The sequence below is a fragment of the Stegodyphus dumicola genome, chromosome 9 (assembly GCF_044657685.1).
Source record: "Stegodyphus dumicola isolate Sdum_Otavi_A_Nest chromosome 9, ASM4465768v1".
Classification (NCBI taxonomy): domain Eukaryota; kingdom Metazoa; phylum Arthropoda; class Arachnida; order Araneae; family Eresidae; genus Stegodyphus; species Stegodyphus dumicola.
In genome coordinates, this window is record NC_140776.1 from 111,738,857 (window position 1) to 111,759,469 (window position 20,613).

The window sequence follows — 20,613 nt, forward strand, 5'->3', positions numbered from 1 at the left end:
AATGGTAACATGTTGCTTTTTTAAATGAATGTTTTAAATAGATTTTTTTCACAATCAACAACCTTATATCAACAAGCAAATAAATATTAATAAAATAAACCAGATTTATGTGAATTCAATGATTTCAGTTTATGCGCGTTTCATATTTATAAATCTCAAAGAAATTACACTGAATTAAGCTGAATTACAGAAATGTACCTATATAAATTTTTGGATATATCTTTCCACATGTTCAACTGTGTAAATATTTTACTTACGTTTATCGCAATACTGCCCAGAAATTTGTAAGCTTATGCAAAAACATTTTAACAACTGAACAGTTTATCTCGATCAAATGCACAAATTATATTCGTAACAGTTCACAAAACTTAAAAATGAATAATAATTAATGCATAAAGAAAGCGTTGCTTTATTTAACACTTTTACAATTCATAAAAATAGTAACAATTGATTTCTTACTTTTCATGAAAATTATGAAACGATTTACCTAAGCGTTCAAATCATACAGTTTAATTACTAGCACATATCATTGTATGTTAAGGAACGAAGATACCAGCTGTAAACAAAAACATTAAAATGTATTTAACATGTTTCGATTATTATTAAGTCTTTTTTTTTCACATCTGGAAAGAAAACAACATGACATTGTGATATTTTTTAACATATTTATGAAATTACACACACACACACAAAAAGAAAATCAATACTTACGAGTAAACAGTAATCCCAGGAATATTTTTTGAAAATCTATTTGTGCATCCATATGCAATATAAGCTGACATGCTTCAAAAAGAAAAGGGGGAAAAAATGTTACAATTACAGACTTCCTTGCACAAGTCACAGTGATAACAGTAACATGGCCGCCAAGCTTCACCGTTTGAGTTGAATCTTCCCTCCTTCTATTCTAACCTCCTTGGCGCTATCTATCCGGAAAGGAGACCAACAACTAAACGCTACAGCAACGTTGCTGCAGGAGTGATTAGCGTTTGGCTCACGTGTAAATATACCTAAAATTCCAAGATGAAGATGAACAAATTGATTACATCTTCTCGCCGAAAGAACAGAAAGAGGCATTTTAATGCTCCATCTCACAGAAGAAGAATTATTATGAGTTCTCCATTATCGAAAGAATTACGTCAAAAATATGGTGTTCGCAGCGTACCGATCAGAAAAGATGATGAGGTTCAAGTTGTTAGAGGCCATTATAAAGGGCAGCAAGTAGGAAAAATAGTCCAGGTTTACAGGAAAAAATATGTCGTCTATATCGAAAGAATCCAGCGAGAAAAAGCAAATGGGGCTTCTGTACATGTTGGAATACATCCATCGAAGGTAGTTATAGTAAAACTGAAGATGGATAGAGATAGAAAACAGCTACTTGATCGTCGAGCGAAGGGCAAGCAGCTAGCAGAGAAAGGGAAAGGCAAACATACAGAGGAATCTGTTGTGATGGAAACGTGAACTTTGTAAGTAACTTTTGTAATTTTTTATTCAAACTGTTCGTTAATACGTAGTCATTATTTATTAATTAATTTAAAGTACATGAAATTGTGTTCTGATTCTCTGTCAACTAGATCTTTTGTTTATTCTCTTTATTTTGTTTCAAATCGAACTGTAGTTGTATTTGTAATGTTTAAAACTTATTTTCAAGTTACATATTAAACGTATGCTTTATTAATTTTTACTCGGAGTTAGCGATATAAGTTTTAAAAAAATTATTCAATTTTTTTTTATCGTTTTGCTATGCTTCTATTCGTGTATCTGAACGTGTTATTAAAAGTATTATTCGGGTTTTCTTCCGCAAATTCTACTATTTAGAATTCAGAATTTGTTTATTTTCAACAAATGTAACATGCAACTCGTGCATTTTTTTTTTTTTTTTTTTTGTAATTAAAGTTAGCAGATAAAACAATATATTAAGCATATGGTAGTAAAAATTCACAAGTAATAAGCATGTAGATGTAAAATTAACCGGTTAAACGTGATATACGAAAAAAAAATTGTCTTAAAACAATATATTCCTTACACCAGCAGTGGTTTGCTAATTTTGATGACCATGGTGATGCATCAATCTATTGTCATCTTAGATAATCAATAATATTTTTTATTTCAATTTAATCATCTATTTATGTCACACCTGCCATCCTTTGAAAGGTTTTTGTTAGAAAAGCATTAACAATATATTGTTAAAATTTTACGCCATAAAAATTGATTTATTCTCATAATTTTAGATGACAATAACCAATAATAAAAATAAAAGCATTACTAAATTATTTTAAAATGCACATTTTTGTGGTCTACAAAAATAAATTATTTTAGACGTTAGGAACCTCATGGTTATGGTTCTTAGAGCTGTTAATAATTAAGAACACAATGTGAACAGCCATGTAACATATTAGCATTCACCCCTCCTTTCATCCCGAACCTAGAATCGGCATCTATCTACAAAAATATTTCTATCTATTCGTTGTTAAAACATTCAGAAAAAATAATAATAAATAAGAGAAGAATAATATAAATCTGCAAATGCGAACAACGACAGTGATAATTCAACAAAATAAACGCAAGAGGAATGGTTGCAAACTTCGAACAAGCGAATAGGATAAATCCGTTGGGTAACCAGGTTTGAACTATTATCGCCAAAGTTGGCGATGTTTACATTACTGGGTTCCCTACGGAAGTGATTCCAAACAATGTAAAAAAGGAAATTCATCTTTGTTTTACACAAAGGAAATATCCACTTACCTTATTTACAAATTATATTTACAAATCAACATGTCTTCAGTCAAACAAAATTCCTCAACAGTATCCAAAAACTTCTAAAGTTATCTGAACTAGAATTTGTATACTGGCATCGCCACATAAATTCATAAAATAAGAATAAAAAAAAATCCTCTCTAGCGGCGTTATCATCCAAGGTTCGACCATACGCATTTGCTTCCAATTTCAATTAGTTCGGAGCTACGCTGATATAAGCCCTCAAGTCGGGAAGTTTCTAACCAACAATATTTGACAAGAATCCATGTAGACAGTGATATGTTTTAACTTAAAAAAATCTACGAATTGCACAATCTGGGCAGCGAATGGATCTACGAAATACGCACACCTCGCTTTATAAAGTGAGGTGTGCGCTAAATATAAACATAATATAAGAACTAACATTATAAAATTAAACTATATTATAATTAACATAACTATAAATTTCAAAGAATACCATGTACACAGTGTTCTGTTTCAACTTTAGAAAACATCTACGAATTGCACAATCTAGGCACTATGTAATAATCAACAAAATTAACTAAAATAACTTTCAAACAATTCAAAAAAGCAACAATAATGACAGAAATTCATACTAAAAAAACAATGAAAATAAGAATAAAATAAGAATTCTGCAAAATAGAATAAAATAAAATGCACTTACCATGAATGAATGCTTTTTTGAACAGGAGAAATACCTATTTCATGCCACCGCGTAATCACTATCGTATTTATGACAGCCAGACACCCTATCCAGAAAATTCATACTATGGTTCACAAATAAATGTTCAAAACCTTCTTTTCCTAAATCCTTGTAACATTTCCAGCCATCCAAAAAATTAGTTGTACAAGGCTCAATCTACTCTTTGATACATTGGATCAGCATCATGCACAGCCACTAAAAATAATCTCCCAGATCCTCTTGCAACATCGTCCATTTCAAAATACACACGACACAAACCAAGGAGCAATTAAAACAATCCAGCAAAGGAGTATTCAACATCAAAAAGGGTTGCCATGCAACACACAATGGTGCCAAAAACCTGTGCAGAACACGATCTTAGATCTCTTCTTTTATATCATCTTTTATTATCGCTTCTCCAAATTTCTTTACAAAATCCGTTAACTGGAAAATTTTACCTTTGTTTTGCAATATCCAAAAAACTTTACAATTAGTGGCTATCATCATCAAATTTAGCTATCCTTCACTATACAATATTTGGGTATGCATCATGAGCTTGGTGACTAACCACAAGTTGTTCGTTAAATTTTATCTCACTTCTATCTGCAGGGTTCGTACGGTCCTTAAAAGTCCTTAAATTTTTTAAAATTGATTTTTAATCCTTAAAAGTCCGTACTTTTGGCCAAAATCAGTAGAAGGTCCTTAATTTTAATCATCTGAAATTTCTTTCTGTTTTTAAGACCGCCATTTTGAGTGTAAATTAGCATTTTGGAGGAATATTTTTGGCAATTCACTGACGTATATGGTTATCTTTTAAATGGGTTCATGGGTTATAATTTGTTTCTATTTCTAACATAAATGATGGGATACTCGAGTTTCTAAGCAAGAAGTGAAACATAAGCATTTCAAAATTCATTTTTTCTAATAAAGAGCTTTTAAACAACTTTTCGCTTTTGGAGTTGTGAATTTTTCTATTAAATCGTTCTAAGTTTGACAACTTGTCAACATTTTGGCGATTTTAAGATCAGTTTCTATAGAAAATTTTTAATTCCGAGATCTGAGAATTTTTCGTCGATTTTTTTTAAAACATCATATTGATGATAAATTTCATTAAAATAATGGTAATATATTAGAATTATATTTAAAAAATAACATTAAAATAAAACATTTTTATTTTTCGCTGTCATATTATAAAGTTTCATTTTGGCAATACAATATTTTAAATCTGAAAAATAAACAACATATGTAGCTATAAAGCATAATTTACGAAACAGCTCTTAGTAAAAGCAAAATTAGCTATGTAATTAAAATGTCTTCTTTTTAATTTTTTCATAGTAAGCTTTTTTCCCATGTAGTTGTCTCAGATTATTCAAAATTCTCAGAATATGCATCAGTTTTCTCTATAAAATTAATTTTACACTTTTTCCTTCCCCCCTTTTTTTTTCAAAATGTTTCTGGCTTTTTGCTGTTACAGAATTGGTTGGGATAATTTTTCTTTAGTATTTTTGACATTGCAGCATGGAAAGTTTAGAAGGATTTGAAGGCAAGATTTATAGGCCCACGATTCTAGAAGATTCGAGAAATATGTGACAAAATGAAAAATGTCTCTATGGTATCAACAGATCAACACGTAATGGATGCATTTTACAGGAAGTTTGCAATGAATTTCTTACTTTTTGGAGAACGTCATGTTTTGCTCCTGATACTAGAATCTTTTTTCTTAACATGTTTATCTTCCCTTTATTTTCTTTACTTTTCACTAGGCAAAAGCATGGAAAATATCAAAAATGCTTCTAATCTTATCACTTGGGCAGGCATTATAGAGATTTTTTTTTATTAATAAAGAAATTGAAAACGTACAATTTAAAAGATTCATCTAATGTGTCTAAATGCATCGTACACAGAGCTGGTGCTATGCATTTTCCCACCTGATGCAATCTCTGTGTATCCTAAATTCTGCTTCCAATGCCTACTCTAAATTCTAAAAGCTTTGCCATTTCTAGATTTTGTTGTTCTGTGCGTCACCAAATTCTAAAAATTCTGCCACACCTGCTCTGTAACCGGCCTTTATCATAATATATACTTCGTATTTCTTCTGAATGTTCATATTACTAAAAAATTTAAATTAGCCGCTTTTTCTGTACATTCTAAATGCATTTAGTGTTTTTTAGAATAACAGAAATCTTTAATTAAATCCGAAAATTCTAAAATTAAAGGGAAACATTGAAGAAAGAAACCGAATACATAAAGAAAATTATTCGGCTAATCTTTGGAATATGGTAACAGGTAGTTTGGCGACATTTTGGTAAGGCGATAAAGGTTCTCAGCTAGGACTTTAGCAGTGTACATGGATAAAGTCAAGAGTGTGCGCAATGCCATTTTTGTGCAATTCTGAGATGTTTTTTAAGTGAAAATAGGTCAACGTGTATATGGTTACCGTGTGTGTGCAGTTCTTAAAAACGCGACAAGCAGTTTGTGATTCTGTACTTTTTCCCAGTTTCGCACCTAATCTTCGTCATGATTAAGCACTTTTGTTCCATAAAAGTTCTAGCGTAAGCGGGGAAGTCTCAGATAACTGGCACTTGGCGCAATTTTTTCCGCCATTTTGAATCGGCGAAAATCGCCAAATCCTCGGAAGGATTTTTTTGACGCCAAGAGGGAAATGACGTCAAAAGACGCTTTCCAAAATTTCCCTCCTGAGCCGGACATAGGGGAGAAACCGGTGCTAGGCGAAAATCGCCTGAGGCTAAATACAATAACGCGTTTGCGTTAAAAAGGTGAACAATGTACATAAAATTAATTTAGTTGTTGATATGTTAAAGTTAATCTACATACATGTTTTCACCTTAGTATTTTAGATGAAGATATATAGAACTCCAACATTATTACCTTACCAACTTAATACTTTTCTTTTAATTCTGACCATTAATTTCTACACTTATCTATAATAATAGTTAAATATGTTTGAAAACACGTTCTTCATATAAATGCAGTAAAGATTATGCAAATGGAATATTTATCACGTAAGTAACGTTAAAAATTTTAAAAGATAAAATATACATGAATATATTATTTGGAGATACTCAGATAACTCGGATGACATTTTATTTTGATGAACTAAACCGTTCATTATAGATTTACTTTTACTCTCTATATTAAAATAAACTTATGTTAGCATTTTATATAGAATAAATATCTTATATAAAATTATCCATTCATATTATATTACCAACAAATTTATAATAAAATATATGAATGAATGAATGCAAAAATAGGTACAAGAATTTTAACTTACCCCATTGCAGTTGTGCATAACGTGTTGTATATCCTTTTTTTATATTCTTGTTGATATTTGCAGTTCTTCTAAAAAACAGTTTCTTGAAATATTAACATCTGAGGTTCGTGTTTTGAAATAATTAATCCAAATCACTTTGTTGTACACTTATGAAATGTTCACACTGCATGCAACACAAATCTAGTAGCTTGCACTATCCTCCTCATATCAGGTCTCACACTCAGAGTCATACTTAACATTCTTAAAAACTGACTGGCTTCAGCATCTGTTTAAAATATTCCATAATTAAAAAGGTGGGGATAAATAGATTCCATTTCCACATCACCTTAGAAGTAGGTATGATATTTTTAACTTTCTGATTTTCTTAAAGTGAAAATAGATCAATGTGTACATGGACAAAGTTAAGGCAGTGCACAATGCCCAGTTTGTGCAGTTCTCTGTTTTAATAGGTCGATGTGTACATGGACACAGAGTCTGTGTATGTCTTTGACTTCTTATTTTGGTTTTGTGTAGCGGCCACCTCGAAATTGGCGCCGATCCTCTCAGGTGACGATCTTGATATAAAAAAAAGAAACGATTCACCAAGGGTTACAGTAGAGTAAATTTTTACCAAAGATGTTCTACCATAATCACCATTTCAGTGGTTTAAACACTAGTGGAGCAGTATGCAGAGATGAAGATTTGAGTTTTGTTTACACAGCATGATGGTTTAGGCACTCCATCCATTACAGTGAACAAAATTATAATAAACATAGCCACAATAATTGTCTATAAATATTGATGTATAACACTGCATTAACTAATATATTTCTTATGCTAGTATGTACAGAATCCTTAATCGAAGGGAAAATCAGAAGACTGTGCATGCATTTTCCTTTAACTGAAACATGGATTTGACCATACAAATCTGTCTTATGGGACATGCCACACTATGCAGATAGACAGTAAAAACTTTGCACTTGCTTTAAAAAAACAGAAACTGTAAAATACTCTTAAAGAAGCATGCTAAATATTTCAATTGTTACTTTTAAGTATTAATTTCAGTTTTAAGGAAATGAAAGTTGAATTATAATCATGAAGAAATTGGTTATTGCGAAGCATGACATGCATAACAAATTAAGCAATATGATACGTTAAATATTTAAAAATTTTGAAAGTAATTATGTCTGTACATCAAGTGCAAACCTACATCAGGAGGTAGGAATCGTGATGCGTTTTTTTTTTGCGGAGGTGTCGCCAAGAGCCATAATCCTCCGAACCTGAAAAATTCAAAAACCAAGGGAGGCAAAAAATGTTTTTTTAAGTATAACAGTCAAGATATTATAAAAATGAAATCACTGTTACAAGAAAAATAAGATACATAATAAAGAAATAATATACAAATAGGGTGTTTACATATTTTTAGAATAATTTTGATCAGAATTTTTAAAAAAATCACACGTGGACTGTTGTGCCTTTAATCTCATAAAGAGCTAAGCTTCCTAAGTGCAAAGCCATCACAACAGATGGAATCTGGAAAGTTATGGACGAGGAATAAAAATCAATACCCATGGAAATATTATGAAAAGCCCTTCTTTCGGAGAAATCATGGGCATTTTCTGGGCAGGCTTGCCGGAAAAAAAGCTATCATATTGAACATATAAAAAAATACTCTTTACATTTTAAACATAATTAAATGGCCCCCAAATTGTTCTAAAAATGTGTAAATGCCTTCTTTTGTATATATTTACATTTAGTACTTACCAAAAATACTTAGGAAATAAATTACATTTTTGAACCTGTAATTCTGCTGTATTTATTTATGAAAGGGCTGCAGGATTTTTAATTTCCATACTCTGAAATGCAATTGAAAAACATGCACTTATTACTTTTTTTGCAAAGCTCTTTCTATATATATATATACAGGGCGTAACAGAATTTATATCACAAGTTTAAGGGATGACAGAACATGGCAAACTTAATAATTTTCAGTATACATTGTCAAATGTCATCACAGGAACACAATAGTATGGAGGATGAAAGATTTTCTTATTGATGGTTATTTACAAGAATTGTTAAAATTAAAAATGGTCAACTGCAATATATAAATCACAACACTGAAGAACCAAGGCATAGACTGGCATAGACTTTAAAAGATGCCCACATCAAGTACTCTTGAATTAACACCAATTGTGCTGATACATTTTTCAAGAGAATCAATATATGTCTCTTAAAAGAAATCCATCATAGTTGTGGTGCATGTATCACCGTGCAGTTGCTACTTGTACTTTTGAACAGCTGTTGTTAATACCAAATGCTATTTTTAGTAATTATCTGCTTTTAAAAAGCTGTCTGACTTCTGCATTTATATTGCATTGTTTTATGCAAACTGTCTTTTTTGCCATGGTTTATCAGCCTTTAAAGCTGTCATATTTATTGCTAAATGTAAGCAGATAATAATAAAAATGCTATATCTTATTGTTTACTTTTTATGATGCATTTTAGAAAAAGAATCAAGTTCTTAAAATAAATTAAAATGAAAAATTGCTTATTCTTACCCCACATATCATCACCATCTTCAATAAACTGCATTTCATCATCTTGACGGGCAGCTTTTTTCGGTGGCATTAAATCTTCAATATCCTCACTTTGTACTGTTGGCTCATTTATAAATTTCAACTCTAAACCATTTTTTCCATAGCCAGGATATACAGTTTTAATATCTTGTAGGAACTGGTAAATTTTTTCGCCCGGATATTGAAATTGCTTCAAACGAAAACGCTTGTAATAATGAAGGGCCATATACTGTATCAGACTTTGATCATTGCATCTATTAACAATTGTTCTTTTAAAAATTTTGTTTTCATTTTCTAACTGATTTATCGTATTGAATTTATCCTTTTTAGCTACAAATTCACCTGTAATGGAAATATGTCAATAAGCTTTTGTGTAGATTCTTGAGGAAATTATTTAACATTAGAAAATTTCTTCATAAACATATTTTTTTAACAAGCTGACTGTAACCGATTAACCAATCATGACCTGTAAAATAATTCACAAATTGTTAACTTATTAATATATTCAGATATGAAAACAAAGTGATTTAATTACCTCTGCTGTGATTTGTTGTCTTGTGAACAGCTCCAGAGAACATGCTTTCTACATTTTTATACTGTTTAGCTGAATCGGTACAAATGACTGAAGTTTCTGGATGAACATGACGCTTTATATATGGCCATATATCTTGCTTGCTTTTCCCATTAACTCTAAAAAACAGCCCTTCTTTGTCTTCTCGACAATATATTCCTAAAACAGTTATTGTCATGTTTTTGGTAACCCGCCCTCTGTTATACTTACGCTTGGTAAGAAATGTCTCATCAACTAAAATGGTTTTACCTGCAAGGCAAATAAAAGGTAAATGAAACATATTATCACAATTTTGCAATAAAATGGCGTCTACCAGGCGAGCAAACTATTTTCATAATCTTCACCATGTGTAAATTGATTATAAGCCAGTTTCCCTCAAAACGTCCTTCACAATGGCATTCCTCCTTTTACACAGATAGCCCTTTTGACTTTAATATGTTAAAATGTCCTAACGTAACTTAACCTGCAGCTTTCGTCCACACGAATTCTCCTGCATAACTAGGCAAGCAACTTTCCACCAACCAATTCCCAGCTCAATTACATCTTGAACAGTCGATAACATTTCCATTTTATGATTTCTATCATCTGCAATTTGAAGCATTGCAACTGGAATATTTGCTGTTCTTCAGCAAACTGAAAATTAAATAAAAATGTTTATTATATTTTAACAATTGGCATCTTTCTGGAACTATTATTTCGGAACATCTGCAGTATTCTAAAGAAAGTATCACTGCAGTGTATTGTTAGCAGTGCATCTGTAAGTATTGGCTAATACATAAGTACCCTGAAATATAACTAATTATTATTTACATTATAGGAATGCAATAAAGGGCTATTTGCCTAAAAGGAGAGGTGCCTTCATGGAGTACTTTTTAGGGGAACTTACTTGTATTCATGTTACACATAGTGAATACTCTTGGGAGCGAAGCCAGCCTGTTTGCTAGGATCTTCATTACGGTTAAACTACGAGTATTCAGTCATTTTATCACTCGACTGGTAAGGGACTTAAAATATAAGGTAATGCATATCTCATTAAAAGTTGAATTAAATACGTGGCTCAGTTAATTTGTGAGACAAAATAAATACAGAAAAAAATTAAGAATCCTTTACCTGCTCCACCAAGTTGTGTACTGTGATGAGAGGCAAATACCTCACAGATTTCTCTACAATAGGACATAAAGTCGCATATTGTTTCGTCGCGTATTTCTGGCAACTTCTGCTCTTTCCTCCATGACATAAAATTCATCTTTATAAACGTGAAATTCATCTCCAGTACAAAGAGGAATATGAAGACCATGCACTCCCTGACTGGAACTTTGGTCCCCTCAAAAAATGTGCTTGCAACGGGGTTAACCATTCCTGGACACTTGCCTCTATTCCTGTTACTGCAAATCCATCTCCAGCCAAGTTTTGCTTCTTTCCTGGAATTGGCATTCATCTTATGACCACATTTTGGGCAAGGTGGGGCCTCCTCTTTTTTCGGAAGCAAGCCAGCTTCTGTTGCTAAAATAACTGCCTTTTCTTCATCATTAATCAATGACATTCCTGTCATCATGTTGAAGTATTTCAATTTCTGCATTAATGATGAAGTAGCCATAGCAAAGAAAAAATAGAACCTAACAAAATGAAATTAAATAAATCAAATCAAATATTAAATTAAATGTATTATTTTTAAATTAAAAGAGATGTTAAATTTAAGCTAACAATATATCAAACTAAAACACTGATAACATACAGGAATAAAGGCTTAGTAGTACAGGGAAAAAATGCAGAAATAAATATTAATAACTTATGAAATATGAAGAAATTACAAATATTCCTAAATTACAGAAATAAAAATTTTAATATAAATAAAAATTAGTAATTCAAATATGCAAATATCAATAGATGCAAAGAGATAAAAATTTAATTGAAAAAATACTTGCTTTGGCAGGTGATTCCTTTTGAAGCGATACACACAGGGCACTCAACCAAAATGATGTAGGTTCAGAGTTGAGAGGTCAAAGTTCACGGAGTTTTGCGCCTACGTCATTTCGCAAAAAATCGATTCCATGTAAATAATCAAAATTTCGTAGAAAAATTTGTTTGGTCAAAATTACTTGCATAAACAGTAAAAATGTATATAAACATATTTTATATTTTTATTTGTTAACATAATTTTGCATTAATAAGTAGCAGATATTTTTTCAATAATAAAAGTTTTTGCAAAAATTAAATTTGATAGACGACTGTGTGAAGAAAAAGTGTTCCTTTTTTAATATGTGTGTCTTTAATGTTGTTTATAAATGAACTGAATGAAAAGGTTATCTGAATTTTGTAAGTAAATCGGCAATAAATTGGATACCACTGTGGCGACATCATTCGTGTTAATGAAGCCTTAATGCAAATACTGTACCAACCCGATGACTGATTTTTTGTCTGTGTGATTCTATATCTAAAAAATGTAAACAAATATTAATCTTATTGGAGTAAGAGCAATGTTTAACATTTCCTATGTTCAAGACATGCACAACCACAAAGCGAATCCAGTGCAGCTTAACCGTGACCGTTCATTGAAATAATCTTGACTTAACCAAAATACTTTGTCTGTCTGTCTGTCGTGACATCTGTCTCTCTCTCCCCCCCTCCTTTTTTTTAATTTTCGCGTTTTTTTTACAGGTTTTTCAAAAACCAGCATCTTTTGAATTTATTAGCACGGAAGCAGAATTTTTTCCCCTTCGTCTTGAAACAAGAAAATAGTTTTAATGTAGGTAAACAAAGAAATGTAATCCTGAATTGCATACTGCAGGGAAACAAGATTTCTAACAATATATTTCGGTTATGTATTTGTTGCAAATACGGTGATGCAAAACTTTTAATATGTATATTCATTACCATTAAAAACTAACATGAGTAACAACACAGCAGAAAAAACTATGAAGATAAATCGTATTCAAAGGTTTGAAGATATAAATTTAATTAACTTTTATTTGTTTATCTAAGAAAGAATTTTGCTCATGTTTTGTTTAATAGTTTAAATTTTTTACTCATACACCGAATTTTAATCCGCAAAATCCTCTATGTAAAGAAATCAGTGAAATATCCTTGACATAGAAAAGTAGCAGAATATTGTTTCTTTAATATTTTACATTAACTTATTAGCATTTCAAAGTCTTATAAGTTTTTTATTTTGATATAAACTTGATGAGAAGGGATTAAAAAATTGCTTGTATGATACAGAGTGTCTGTCAGCGAGATAGCGGTAAAACTGTTGCACCCTAGTAGTTCGTCTTGGAGTTAAGTTCCGACTAACGGATTTCCGCCATCTTGTGCAAATAACCTGCGAGTGCTTTTCTTATTCTAAATAATTTGTGTTAGGAGTACAATTAATTTATTTAGAAATTAATTCCAGTTTGTTATAGCTAGATAAATAACATATACTTAAATATTAAGTAAATAATTTTAAAAAATGTGTCAATGCGAACGATAAGTTAGGAAAAGACCATATGTTATCTACTTTGTTTTATTAGGATAATTAATTTATAAGGTCATTAAGTTGTTTAAAAAATAATTTATAAGGTAATTAAACGACAACTGGGAGCCCGTCTCCTGAACTTCTAAGTTTCTGTGATAAACCACAATTCATATTTAATTTAATAATAATTATTAATGAAATATAATTAATTAATCATGTTTAATTTCTTAATTAATGAAATATAAATTATTAATCATATATAATTTCTTAATTATTGATGAAATCTAATTAATTAATCATATTTAATTTATTAATTATTAATGAAATATAATTAAATAATCATTTTAATTTGATAATTATTAACATTTTTAATTTGATTGATTATTTAATTTTTAAGACATTAATAATTTTAATAGTAATCTAAAAATACAACAAACAGCTTATGAGCGTATTCACCACGTCTACTGACAAAGTCACGTGATCAACACGAAGATTCATCTGCAGAGTCGCATGACAGCCGAAGTAAGGCGTAAGAAAATATCCCTTCCCTTTTCCCTTTCTCCCTAGCTTAGTGAAGGTTTAAACTTGCAACCTGAACTGTCCTCCCACTGTTTGGCGCCTATCGCTCAAGTAGGTGAACGCGATTTCTGGAAGTTCGCCAAGTGCCGGTTATCTGAGTATCCCCCGTAAGCGTAATTCGGCTAGCAGATTGTTGGAAAAAAATTTGAGTAAAAAAAAAAAAAAAAAAATGCCTTTACTTTGTGAAAACATAATGGCGTTCAAACAAAGACTAGCAGGGTTGGTCTGCAAATTTTCGCCAAAAAATTTCCAAGTTACCATAATCCAGAGATTAACCAGCTTCTTCAAAGATATATGCAGTTATTATGTAAATTACCCAATTGTTTATCATTTCAGCCTTTACTATAATTTCCCATTTCTGTTTCCTCATATGATAGTTACTGAGCCAGATTAAATTAAAATTAAATTGTATTATCTTTGACCACTAGTCCACATTTTTAGTTTGAATTCGACTGTTCTCGTTTAATTATGTCACCGTGAGCTGTAATTGACTTTGTTAGCATCAGAACATGCCTTTACGTTCTAAGATCTTTGGATGATATTGTAGTTACTTTCAGATACAGTGATAATTTGCATCACGTCTATCGGGGGGACTATTTAACTTTTACCAGATCAAGTAAACCCTCATAGGTACATTGTATGGAGTTTGACAAGTTAGGAGATAAAGCACACGGAAACTAGCGAGAAAATTGGTTTGCATATTGAGACAAATTTCTAATTATTGTCAGAAAAGATTCTTGATAATTAAAAAGAAGAATCGATATGAACTAGCCAAAATGTTTGGGAAGCCTTGTAGAGACATTAGGTATTTTTGAAAGCAGGAAAGATAAAAAATTAACAACGCCTTCGGCGGGAATCGAACCGTGGACCTCTGGAATACCGCTACCAGTGTGCAAACCACTATACCATGAAGTGTCGCTAAGAAGGTGGGAGAAATACCTTATATACTCACCCTTTTAAACGGTGACTGGGGTTTTTAGGGAATCCAATTGTCAAATCCTTTGTGTGGAGAACCCATCAAGTAACCATCAAGTAAACTTTTTTCTTTGCATCTACTGAGACTTATATATAAAACAACTTATCACCTCTGGTACTTTAATGGCTTATTGGAACCTTAAAGTATATTAACTGGGTTACAACTCCTGGAACTCTACACAAAGGTATGACATTAACTGCATTATACAGAGCTTGACTAACTAACAAACAGCAGAGGGACAACATTCAGTCTTTTGTTATGAATAATGCTGATTATGATCTCACTTCTCATTTTAACCTATGCTGTTTGACATAAAATCTCCCTACTATTTGCTGAACCTCTAGGCTGACCAAGTATGTGACAAAATTAGCCATTAAAAAAAAAAAAAGCATAAAGCTAACTATTAGTAAAACGTAAATGTCACTTATCTTTTTTTAAATATGTCCAGCTATTATAAGTGTAAAATATTTAATGCTACTTGATAAACTGCATAAAATTTATTTTATTCAGTACTTCTCATTTTAACCTATGCTGTTTGACATAAAATCTCCCTACTATTTGCTGAACCTCTAGGCTGACCAAGTATGTGACAAAATTAGCCATTAAAAAAAAAAAAAGTTTTTTTTTTTAAAAAAAGAGCGGTTTCGTGGTCCGTAAAAATCGCCAAACTATTGTTGATGCCAATGCTGCCAAAAATAATTGCGGCAAGAAAGGAAGTATAGTAAATAACTATTTAAGATTGATGTTTTAATTTAGATGAAAGGTTAATTTCATATAATACTTTTTTATTATTATAATTTATATGAAAAAGGCTAAACATGACAGAATGGAAGCATAAGAGTAACTATTTCAGATCATTATTATAATTTATATAAAAATTGCTGAACATAACTGAATGGATGCTTGCATCGCTATTGACTTATTGCTAAAGCATAATTTCATCTCGTTGGTTGTTCAAACGTAATTTTCTATAATGAATGATGCCTTTTCTTTGAAAATATTCTCAGTAAAGTGCATAATCGCTCACTTATTTGTTTGCCGCTTTTTACAAGGGTAAAAACAATTGGATTTTTGTCAATTTTCTTTTACTTTTTAAGTGAAAATAGGTCGACGTGTACATAGATAAGGTTAAGGGTGTGCACAGTGCCATTTTCTAGGATTTTTCTTTTTGAGTGAAATAGGTCGATATGCACATGGATACCGAAAGTATGTGCAATTCTTAAAAATGCGTCAAGCAGTGGGTGATTCTGCTCTGTACCCAAAATTCTATTGCCGACTTTTCGTCATGGGCAATTCCCAAATTGTTAAATCCATAGGATATCAAAAAAGGATTTAAAAATTAAACTAGTATTTCAATGGTGTCTTAAGAAATATAGAACTATATAAACTTATGCAATCTGAAATCACTGTGTACGCTGGATTTGGCGTGCTGTTAAATGGGCACGTTTGCTAGATTTGGCGCTTTTGCGCGTACATTTTCGCTGCGATTTTTTTACGGCCCTCGAAACCGAACAGTACCTTTTATTCTCAAACTTATTAATAATTATGTTAGTTAATTCATGTTTAGTAATAATGCTTACTACTTAGGGATCTATTTTATTTTTAGGATGGTATTGCAGAAGTGAAATTCAGGCATAGAATAATATTTTAAATTGAATTTATTCAGTTTCCATTTGCTCATAGGTTATTAATTTTTATCATTAATGGTCCTTAAAAGTACTTATTTTCGATGTGCAGAAATGTGTACGAACCCTGTATCTGGCACTGAGACAATAAAGCCTGAATTGTATTAGTTTAGTTATTTATTATACTTATGTTTATATCTTGCACATGCTTGAAGGTTGTCAGAGTTTTGAATAAATTCCCACATATACTTACGCCTTATTGAGGGCCGGCGCTACTGCCTCCGTGGGTTCTAAATTCTGCGACTTGGCGCAGCCATACGAGGCCAGGCGCTGGTTCTGGGAATGTATATTTGTTTATCTGAATAAACAAATCAGTTATTCTTAATTCAAATAGCCCTAAATGTAATCTTTGGGTTTATGAGTATCATCTACAAAATCTATTTGTAGCATATGAACAGAAATTTTTTGGTAAATTTTTCCTCGTCAACATTTTTAGCGCATTTAACTTGAATCTGTAATCATCACAAAGTGTAATGTCAATGTTTGGATAATGCAGTGATAAAAGGAAAGTATAATAAATAATGATTTCCCAGGTTGGCGTCAGATCAAGCATGTATCTATGTTGAATGTTTCAGTTTGAGATGTGTGTCAAGCAGACACACAGCAACAGAGCCAGATTACTAATTGTACAAATTTATGCTAAAATGATTATTTCTTCAGTAACAAGGTATTTTATTTAGTGTCGAAGTGAAATTAAGAATCGGGACTCTCCAGATATTTTATTATGCACGGAGGGGGGAATCAAATGCGCATGTTTAAAGCCTACGAGAAAAACTTTGTTGGTGGTTTTGATGTCCGGATTTTAGATTATTCCGGATATTGGACGTCCGGATTTCAGACTTTAAACTGTATTGTTTTTCTTACATTTGACTATAGTCGTAACATTTTCACTGGGATACAGTAAATAGGATTTTAGTTTGTTTTTCTGTTTAATTTATTTAGAAGGTAAAATAAAATTTTTCAATCATGTCTGCAATGAAATCCAGTAGTTGTATGAAGGCATGTGTTGCAGGTTCTAGCATTGTGGTAGGGCTTCAAGAAATGTTTTATTGAACATCTGAGTTGAGTATTACTTGCGTCTAATGATAGAAAGTGTTTGTTGATGGTAGATCCAGCTGTTCAAATATAGATTGATTTTTTCATACATTTTTAAAGCTGTTTATTCATGTAAGATATATATGTTTTAAGCTCTTTTTTATATGAATAATATAATCAATCCATTATTAAAAAAAGAGATACATATGAAAAGAAAAATATAAATTTCTGCAGATCCTGAAAAATAGTAACTATGTATTGTAAAGTTGCTTATTGTGAACAGAAAATAATTGCATGTATGTACCTGATGATGACTCACCCAGCTCTCTAAGTTTAAGTGTAGATAACTTGTTCCCTAAATGTTTTTAGGGCTGAAGGTACATTACATTAAGATAGTCATACAAGTCCTGTGCTTGAGAAAGATTGTTATCCATATGATTATCCTCTCGAGTCTGAGAAGGAATGAGAAAATAATCACATGTATGTACCTGATGATGACTCACCCAGCTCTCTGAGTTTAAGTGTAGATAACTTGTTCCCTAAATGTTTTTAGGGCTGAAGGTACATTACATTAAGATATTCATACGAGTCCTGTGCTTAAGAAAGATTGTTATCCATATGATTATCCTCTCGAGTCTGAGAAGTAATTCGATTTCTGATCTTGGACAAAGTTGCTTATGTATGCTTAAAAATGATGATGACCCACCCAGCTGTCCGAGTTGAAAATGTAGGTACTGTGTTCCCTAAATATTTCTAGTGCTGAACATTCGTATGAATTGCTCTGCTTGAGCAACATGGTCTCAGAAAAAAAGCCTGAGCATGAGCGTCTAACTGGTTAGTGGTATGATCAAAAGACCTGATGCAAAGCAGCAGTCTCCGACAAGCTCAGACCAATACTGTACCGATAATTCTATAATTTGTGTTACTACTGCACTCTCCCTTTCAAAATTCAAATTCTGCCTTTAAATTTGAAGCCTAATTGTGTATAAAAATTTCTGAAATGTATAGACAGTTTTATCAGAAATTATGGGAGACTAAATATGAATACTTGGTGCAAATTTGTCTTCCCTCCAAAGGCTAGGACATTTGGGTACTTACCTATTATCGCAACCAGGTTGGCACAAGTTGTAAGTTTGAGTAAAAAAGTATGAATAGAAAGAAAATGTACATTTATTAATTACAGATAATTTTTAATACAGTTTTTTATATTATTTTGTTTACCCTACTTACGGCAACCTTATGTGTTAATTTATTAAAGCGAGGTGTGCGTAGTTCGTAGATTCGTTCGTTGCCTACATTGTGCCATTCGTAGATGTTTTTTTAAGTTAAAACATGTCGCTGTGTACATGGATTCTTGTCAAATATTTTTGGTTAGAAACTTTACGTTTTTGCTATCTAAACTTTTTGTTTCGGATTTTTAGCTTAAATTGTGTGTTCAAAACGTAGTTTTTGCATGTGCGAAAACCGCGTTTTTGGAGACATTTTAGGCTTAAAGTTCGAAATATAGACAAAAATCCATGTACACAGCGACATGTTTTAACTTAAAAAAACATCTACGAATGGCACAATGTAGGCAACGAACGAATCTACGAACTATGCACACCTCGCTTTAATAAATTAACATAAGGTTGCCGTAAGTAGGGTCGCCAAATTTGGTGATTTATGCGAATTTTGGCCTGGTTGCGTTAATACGTAAGTACTGACATTTGCTTCTCAAACTGTATGCAAGTAATTTAAATAAAATACAAAAATTAATGCTAAATTATAATAAATACATTTAAATAAATGATAAGTATAATGCCACAAAAATTTATGAAACCATTAAACGAGAAAAATTATTGATATTAAAACATAATACTATGAGAAACTAGAAAGAACAGTCACTATTTCATTTCCTTTATGACATATATTTTTCATTCATAAGTTTTGGAGAAAAGAGATAAAAGAATTTTACTGTGAAAATAAAAACCGAACACTCAAATCTTTCAATTCAGAAAATGAAAAAAGTATGTTAAAAAATTAATTCTAAATCCAGATTTTTAACTCAAGATATTTTAATTAATTCTAGGATGTAATGGAATTGTCCCTTCTAAACAGAAGAAACTGAAACTCGGAACTACAGAGAATTTGTACAAGCAAAATTTAAATAAAAAAATTGTTGAATAGAAGCACAAGACGTGTTTCGGTTGCATAAATATGTTGCAGACACGTGTTTCAGTTGCATAAAGATGTTATTTTTAATATCACTTTTGCAAATACATCTTTTATTTAGATAATTGCAACGACTAGTTAACACGAAATTAACAGTATATGTCTTTAAGTAGGGAGACTCCCACTAACCCGATTTATTACGTATTTCTGCTGACTCTCACTTATTCCTGAAATGTCCTATGGTTTTTATGTAGTTTGGTGTAATACTTTGTTATTTGCACCCAAGAAAGTGATTCTTGAAAGCGTTTGTTTTTTTTTTCTTTAGACACATATAAGAAAACCAAAGTTACCTCATTAGTGAGATATGACATGCTTTTCTCTTGTGTGCAAGTTTCCAGTAAGCATCAGGTGCTGCTGCACATCATTTGGAATATATTAGCCATTGAGCACAAGGCAAAATCAAGGTTGTTATTTTGTTAATTTTGCTAGTGAACATAGACTTTTCATGTATTTCCGATAAACAGTTTAAGAAATAGCTGTTTTTCTTAGTTATGTCTTCGAAAGAGGTAAAATGCTCATGTACTTTTAAAAAATCGTATGCAAATGACTTTCCTTCTATTACCTCATCAAGGAAATGTAATACCTTTGTAATGTATTCCTTTCGTTCTTGCGACTTTTCGATCTCACATGGTAGAAGGGCCAGTGTAAGCACAAGGACAATCAGTGTTATACTGGAAAAAAAAAAAAATTTTTTTTCTTTGGAAACAAAGGACCGAAAAGTTATTAATGCATGATGCATCATATCATACTGCAGCATTATTTTTAAAAAATTTCTTGACAGTGAAATCGCTATGAAATACACAAAAGTGCAAGCCT

The 20,613-nt window shown here is 31.5% G+C and overlaps 2 protein-coding genes and 1 long non-coding RNA gene across 3 annotated transcripts in view; 1 reads left to right on the forward strand and 2 right to left on the reverse strand.

Annotated features, from left to right (window-relative positions):
* The first annotated feature begins 952 nt into the window (after positions 1-952).
* Positions 953-20,613, forward strand: part of RpL26 (ribosomal protein L26) — a 34,570-nt gene continuing 14,909 nt past the window's right edge. Inside the window, exon 1 of the mRNA XM_085823914.1 lies at positions 953-1,463. Coding sequence (XP_085680040.1) covers positions 1,021-1,458 — 438 coding nt within the window. The 5' untranslated portion in view covers positions 953-1,020 and the 3' untranslated portion in view covers positions 1,459-1,463. The remainder of the gene's footprint in view (positions 1,464-20,613) is intronic.
* On the reverse strand, positions 8,192-9,531 carry LOC118199636 (uncharacterized). Its single transcript, XR_015043223.1, has 2 exons — positions 9,269-9,531; positions 8,192-8,566 (listed from the first exon to the last, which is right to left on the reverse strand). It is a non-coding gene; the product is annotated as an uncharacterized LOC118199636 (long non-coding RNA).
* On the reverse strand, positions 9,807-11,149 carry LOC146995453 (uncharacterized). Its single transcript, XM_085824537.1, has 2 exons — positions 10,968-11,149; positions 9,807-10,106 (listed from the first exon to the last, which is right to left on the reverse strand). The coding sequence occupies exons 1-2, from the start codon at positions 11,122-11,124 to the stop codon at positions 9,814-9,816; spliced, it is 450 nt and encodes a 149-aa protein (XP_085680663.1). The 5' UTR covers positions 11,125-11,149; the 3' UTR covers positions 9,807-9,813.

Bases quoted from the DNA above. Each gene is read 5' to 3' on its own strand.
- LOC146995453 (XM_085824537.1), bottom strand. From the start codon at position 11,124: ATGAATTTCACGTTTATAAAGATGAATTTTATGTCATGGAGGAAAGAG. The intron at 10,107-10,967 runs GTAAAGGATTCT...TTTGCCTTGCAG, and splicing joins TACACAACTTGGTGGAGCAG to GTAAAACCATTTTAGTTGAT.